The following is a 7,427-nucleotide window of genomic DNA, read 5'->3' on the forward strand; positions in this document are numbered from 1 at the left end:
AGAACATTCAACACCGGAGTGTTTGCCATTGTCAAAGTGTTCCTCAACAACCATGGCTTAAGTATTCCGAGCTGGGAATACTTAACCATTGACGGAAATTGAATTGATAATCGTTATTCATGCGCAAAAAATGTCCAATTCACTGCAATTTTTTAGGGGGAAAATTGATCGATTCGGACGAAGAAAATGAAAAAATCGTAAATGAATTCAACAAGATGATGAGAATGAAAGAAAATTATATGAAAATCCCATTGATATAGCGTCAAAAATGCAACGTTCAAAAACGTCAACTGGTCCCAGCTCAAATTTACTTATCTGTCATACTCAACGATGGCACACGGGCATATGTTTGAGAGCGTGTACTTTTCTTGTATGTGTTCTTTCGTTACGTGCTTCTTCTTCTTCTTGTCATGTGTTTTTTCTCCGTTCAAATCGAGTATACCAAAGCATACAGCAAATTGGTTCTGCCATAACAGATCGGGCGAGTGTCAACTAAACAACAAACCACTCATACACACTCAGAATACTATATGCACAAAACAAGAGCAGCAGCGAGCAGCAGGCGAACAAAACGAACGAAACATTCTGCATAGACTACACATATAATATTTTCATAACGCGCTGTTTCCTCGCAACAACGTCTTTTTTGTGTGTTGTGTATAAAATTTGTTGTTTTATTTTGTTCTCTCTATTTAATCGTTAGTTTGTTTTCCAATTTGTGTATCTATTTTGTGACGAGTTTTCGTGCTTTAACCACTTAGTTCTACCCAAGTGTTTCTCTGGTTGTGTGTGGTTATTTTTTTGATTCATTCATTTCGTTCGGTGGCTCAAATTTAATTTTTGTTTGTTGATTTGATTACTGTGTGTGAGTGTGGTTTCGGGCCGTTCAACCAGATAAGTTTTCCCATTAAATAGAATTCCCAAATCAGAAACAAAAAGAACAAAATTCTCTCTCGTTTGTTCGTTTTGAAAAAGAACGAATTGAGAATAACAAATGGAAAAATAAAGAACAAGAAGCAGAAATTACGAGAAAGAGATAGAGAGAGAGAGAGAGAGAGAGAGAGAGAGAAAACAAATAGCGAATAATGTTCCTGTAAGAGAAAAAAAAATGCGGGTCTTATTATGTGTTGTACTTGTGTAAATCCAAACGAAAAGGTAGGGAATTTCCACTGGTGGAAAGAACAGTTGCTCAAAACGTTGTCGACAACCAAATCAAAACCAACTCCGATCGCCTCACAAACTCAACCAATTTAACGGAAATAATAAAAAAAATTTGTCGACGATATTCTGTGAATAAAATTTCAATTGGTAAATGAGAAACAAATAGAAACAAACAGCCCGAAGAAAATCAAACGTCGTCGCAACAAATGCCGATACACCAGTTCAAACATACATGAACCGAACCATTTTCAATAATAGATCAAGGATTATTGTTTCTTGTGCGCCGCGTTTTCATCTCCTTGCAACAAACAATTCGTTTTCTTTTTTCTTTCGATTCATTTTCCAATTGTCATAAAAAGAAGAATATTCGTAAATGTTTCATGGTTTCAGGAATTGAATAACAATAATTTAGTGCTTTAATGAAAACCAACAAAACAAATCAAAAAGAAACATCATAATCAAAATAACAAAACCAAAAATTCATAGATAGAGTTAATTGTAGAGCTTATAAAAGAATCCACACTACAACTCTGTTAAAACAAAGAAAGCCTCTTCTTCGGTCTCGATTTCGTTATTTGAGTGGCAACAATGAATGGGTGCTGTCACGTGGGAATAATCAAAACTATGCTTATTCAATAACAATTTGCACGAGATTTCCACGACGACGACAACGATAGAAGCGTAAATCCGATTTTATTTGCTCAATAAAAGAAGGAAAAGGGGAGAACGAAAAGGATCAACATTTTCGAGAAAAAAAAGAAACAATCATTTTCTGCAACGAATCTAGGAAGCTGCACAAACGACACCGCAATGGCCACAACAAATAATAGACATCAAAAGTTGGAGCAGCAGGTATGTCCATCTATGTGTGTGTACCCCTTTATGTTTTAATTTCATATCGCCCAAAAACAATCCGTACACCGAATTGTCATGGAAAAATCAATTTCCAAGCAAAGACTCAAAACTCGGGTTTTTTTTCGTTCTATGGCACGCCAAACCATATTCAGAAAAAATATAATCAAAGTTTTTGGAGGTTTTGGCATTACCGCAAGTTTTTCGCAATTACATGAGAAATGTTCAGCTTGGTTTCGATACAATTCGCTTTGGTTTGGCTGTTGAACATCTCCCTTTACTCTCTCTCTCTTTCTCTCTCTCTCTCTCTCCTTTAGAATAGAATGAATGGAATTGCCTTTAAGCAATCCAATTCAATGATGGTTTTTGTCATGGCCAATGAATGGATCAACGCAGCATTTTCTAACTAGATTATGGTCGGGTATTTTCCGATGTTTGGGTTCAAAATTGCGTACACAGTTCAACCTCTTCTATTTATATAAAAAACGATGTCAAATAATCGTGGAATAAAAGTAACGGTGTGGTTCAAACCGTTTTCAAATCTATGCCCATGAAAAAAGTGAACAATATATTCGGTTTTTGCTCTCTTCTTCTGGTTCGCCGGTAACATTACAAGAAAAAAAAATATGACCAAATCATTTTTATCGATAAACACAAAAACACAATATTTTTCACGCATAAAAAGAAAAACCCGCGTATGAATGAATAAGAAGAAGAAGGAGGAAAAATAGAAGAGGAGGCATGAAGCGAATCGATTTGATGGTGTTGATGGAATTGATTTTCCATATAAAAAACTGTTGTGCCGTTGTTGTCTATCTCAATATTGATATTATTGTCAGTGGCTGTACAAAGAATGTACTTGATCCACTTATCAAACTCTGTAAAATACGTGAACAACGTTCACCGAAATAATAATGAAGAAAAAAGAACCAGTCGAAGCAATAACAGTGGCGATGACGGTGACAGCGACGACGACGACGACATCGACAACGCTGTCGACGGTTCGCTCTTTTTTTTATTATCGCATTTTCCGCCTCGATGGACGATTCACTCGATGCGTGTGTGTGTGTTAAGCATACTTCACCTCATACCTGTGCGGGGTACATGGATTGGATACGTTTAATTTACATTACGCTCGGCTTATATTTTATCAATCGATTGCATTCACTTTAGAATAGACGGTAGCTAGATTGGACCGGGCGTATTAACATACCTATTATTAGCATGCAAATTTAATTATTACTATAAAGAAAAATTAACAATCGGATGTGGGATGTGTAATGTACACATTTGATAGAGCTGCTCTCTCTCTCTCTGTGTGTGTGTCTCTATGCACATCTCTAGCCTTGGACAGACAGCACATATCACATATACACACAAAGGCACATGCACACTAAGTGTGCTTCGTTGTTCTAGACAAAATGACTGAAATGCATGATGGACATTGAATGAATATCAATATTTGCTTAGCATACGATAATGACTGCAACATTTGATTGGCGCGAATTAGACAACTCCTAGGGGCTGCTTTGAAGCTGATAAAAAAATTATAAAATGCGACACGACATGCACGCCATCATCGCCGACCATACCATTAACAACTGTACACATTTTTTGTGTCGATGGATCATAATGAATACGTATGTATTCAACTGTGCGAATAATTCAACGATTATAATTGATTGGTGATGGCATTTCCTTTTGAAGACGGCTAACACCCTATGCACTTACAGCGTGAGGCTTTCAGCCAATTTTTTTCTCTTTTCATTCTTTTGACTTGGTTTCGAAATGGAACAAAGTTCGAGGATGGTCATACGGAAAAATTGGTCACAAAATGAAACGATAAATTTAGTTCACCATCAACACAAAGCGGTGACCAGCGACAATTCGAACATTTCAATCGAACCGAAAAAGAGAGCGAGTGAGACCATTTCATTTTTGGTGGTTGAAATCGAAAATTTATTAGCCGTACACTATGACTCGCCCACCACCACATAGAAACGAAAGCATAAGTCGAAATATTTATTGAATATTTGATATTTGATTCGAAACGACCCCAAATGTGCTTGCTCTCTCCGTGCTCGTTGACTCACCCGCATACGATGAATATATTGACAAAATGGGAACTAAAAAAAAGCAATTAGAAATAATTTTTATGCCATGTCGCGTGTATCCATCGCCACCGTGATGAATGTCACAAGCCATTCAAAGCGTTTTCTATGTTCAAATTCTAGTTTTTTTGTTTCTCTCTTTCCCTTTCTCTCTCTTTCTCGCACTTCGTTCTACTGTTATTTCAACGATATATTATAGATTCGATTTGATAGTAGATGTCAATTTGGAATGTGAAATAGGCGCGTGTTGGCCGTCATTCCACGTATTTATCGCATTGTCGACAATGTCTAACTGTTCATGAGTGCTTCAAATACATTCGAATGATGAATGTTGTTAGCACAGCGCTGCGAACGTCTAAATCGCCAATACCACATGGATGATAGGAAAAAAAGGCACAGAACCGTTCTATTTTATCCGATGAGTATTATGAAATTTTCAATTTCACATTTATGATGATTTGATTTATAACAGTTCCAAGATAGACATTCATTTTTTTTGTGTGTAAACAAATTGTTTCTCTGAATTGGAAATCAGAAGAAGAAGCACCAGAACCATCCATTCAGCCATCGAATAGAATACATGGAAAAAATATAGAAGAAAAAAAGAAGTACGCTAGAACAACGCGGCAGTTTCCGTAGTTATCGGCATTCGATTACACATACCGCCACACATAATGTCATGTATCGTTTATTTATGATGCGATGACATACATTTTCTATTTGGGCAGATCGCGACAATGATCAAAGAATAAAAACGACGAAAGCGGCGGCGAAGACTATGGAAGCGGCATTCAAAACATGCCGTTTTCAATTTCAATAAAATATTCTGTTTCATAGCCTAAATTTGCCCCATTTTTTCCCTTGAAAAACTTTCTTCTTACACAGAGAATATCGTGTGTAACCACTGAATTTTCAACATTTCATTAATGTCAAACAAATTCTGTGAGCGTCGTTTTCTTTTCTTTTTTCGGTATATGCTTTGCCACACTGTCATCCAATTTCACAAAGCAAATGAGTAGTTGAGCTGAAAAAAAAGAGACGAAATACACAGGAACCAGAAATAAAAATTGATATACACAAAAAGCGTGAAAAATAAAACAGAAAAAAACCCTAATGAACAACTCAAATTACATGGGCATTAAATCAATGAATGCTGCTGTTGCACCGCTAGCAACAGTACCGTGTTGTTACCGAACGAAAATTACAACCGAGTGATAGAGAAAGTAAGCCATGCTGGATGAGGATGATGAAAACGGAAAAGACGTGCTTTCTTTCGTTTCGGAAACGGTGTGTACGGCACAAAAAAAGTGTGAAAAATGGAATAACCATTCTTTTCACTGGCCATCTTTTATCAAGATCAATAAACATAAAGCATCGTCTTGGTGCGAACGACAACAGCAAAGGAACCTTGGCTATTATTGCTTACTAGGTTGTGTGTGAGTGTGTATGTATGTGAGAGAAAAGATCAATCATCAGAGTTTTTTTTTTCTCAAGATCTCTGTTTTCTTCCCCAATACTCCCAAATGGTTCGTCGAATGCGAATCGTTTCGCCGAACGAATGCACTCACATGCTGAAATTTCAAAACGAAACTGGGAACAAAATGCAAACACAGCGAACAACTTTTCAACATGAGCAACGGGAAAATCGTTCGAATAAATGCGATGCAATTAATGCCAAGCCAGCCAGCTGAGAGCAATGTATTTTCAACACGGAATATTTATGCGCCCAGATAATCACTGTCGAGGGCATACACACTACACAACTAAATGCAATGGAAAATAATAATCGCTTTCGCGTCGCATCGTATCGTTATTTCTTGTAGTTTTTGTTGTTATTTTTTTCCTTTCGCGTAAAAATTTTTAAGTGCACAACATTTTGCGAGACAAAAATTGTTTTGAAGGAAATTCATTTGTACCAGATTAAATCGAAAAGGGAGTGCGAATGAACGAGCGAGAGAGTGGAAGGGAGAGATAAAAAGAAACAGAAAAACAGAGAGGCAAAGGGAGAGATAGAAAAAGGAGGCAAGAGGGAGGAACGAAAGAGAATTTTCTTCGAAACATTACAATTTTCATGTATTAAATGTCAGACGATAACATTTGCTGGCACCATTATTCGTTTCCGTCGTCATCATCGTCGTCGTCGTCGTCGTCGTTTTTCCCATTCTTTGCACTTAAGCCATCCAAGTGATTTGAACATCGTGTTTCGAGATTTTGTGTGATTTTCTTTCTTGTTGCTGTGGCTGTGGCTGATGATGCTGTTGCTTTTGTACATATTGATGCAACAGCGCGGCAATGATGCTCTCAATCTGTTTCCGTTTGTGCCATCCACACATCTTTCTCGCCCGAGTACGCGCGCGTGTGTGTGTGTAGGTTTTTGTGTTCTTTTTTCTTTTCTCCCCCCATGAAAATGTTCCATGGAATATTTATAGTTTTGCTCGCGACGATTTAACTTTTCATTCGACACATCTTGTTTAATTCCTGTCGTCTTAACCGTTGTTATTCTGTATCCGAATGAGAGAGAGAGAGAGAGAGATTGAGAAAAAGCAAAAAGAAGTGAGATAGAGACATCACGAAGAATTGCATTTTTTTTTGGTTCGAAGGCAAAGCAATCCAAATAAGAAGAGAGAGACTGAGAGTGGAAAAAAAATCCGATGAGAATTGCTCGCATATGCCTGCATTTGTTTATTGAAGACGGAAAATCTCTGTTAAATAAACACATAGTCAGTCGCACAACGAAGCACATGCTTATTTTCGGGGCGCGCGTTCCAATCCACACACATCATGCTGTTTATATGTTACAGAAAACGATTCAAGAAATCCTCACCGCCACAATCCTGTCAGCATCTGCAAATGCTCGCTCGAATGGCACATTGCACACGTACGCACACGGATTCAAAATAACGACGTTTGGGAAAAGATACAATTTTTGTAGATTTCTGAATTGAAAAGGAAACCAAATCTGTCTCTTTCATTCACATGGTGTTTGGTTATTTGATGTTACGGGTGTACGCTCACGCTCCATTTTATCTGCATGTGTTGGCTTTTGTTTCCGTTTTACCAATGTTTCTTTAAAACGCAACACAAAAGCCTTTTGAATTACTCGATGCACAATGCCATGCATATATGCTTATGAATCTTCTTCAATTTTGTGTGTGATTCGTTGTTGTTCCTTCTTTGATTACGTTCCAATTGTCTTGGAGTGCTATTAGATGGTTGTGCGTTCATCGTGTGTTGTGTTAGCAGTTATACGCTCATGTCTCTCTCTCTCTCTCTCTCTCTCTCTCTCTCTCTCTCTCTCTCTCT

General features: G+C 37.4%; 1 protein-coding gene across 4 annotated transcripts in view; it reads left to right on the top strand.

Moving 5' to 3' along the window:
* Window positions 1-469: 469 nt before the first annotated feature.
* Window positions 470-7,427, top strand: part of LOC129577676 (protein king tubby 1) — a 13,440-nt gene continuing 6,482 nt past the window's right edge. For 2 of the 4 annotated variants that reach the window (XM_055465151.1, XM_055465152.1), the window contains exons 1-2: window positions 481-1,155; window positions 1,552-2,013. In XM_055465151.1, the coding sequence (XP_055321126.1) occupies window positions 1,972-2,013 (42 nt within the window). In that variant the 5' untranslated portion in view covers window positions 481-1,155; window positions 1,552-1,971. Of the gene's footprint in view, window positions 2,030-7,427 lie in introns of all 4 variants that reach the window. The other 2 variants (XM_055465154.1, XM_055465153.1) reach the window with 2 other exon arrangements.

This window comes from Sitodiplosis mosellana, unplaced genomic scaffold (genome assembly GCF_009176505.1).
Source record: "Sitodiplosis mosellana isolate CC-2019 unplaced genomic scaffold, AAFC_SMos_1.0 Smas_scaffold_6197, whole genome shotgun sequence".
NCBI lineage: Eukaryota > Metazoa > Arthropoda > Insecta > Diptera > Cecidomyiidae > Sitodiplosis > Sitodiplosis mosellana.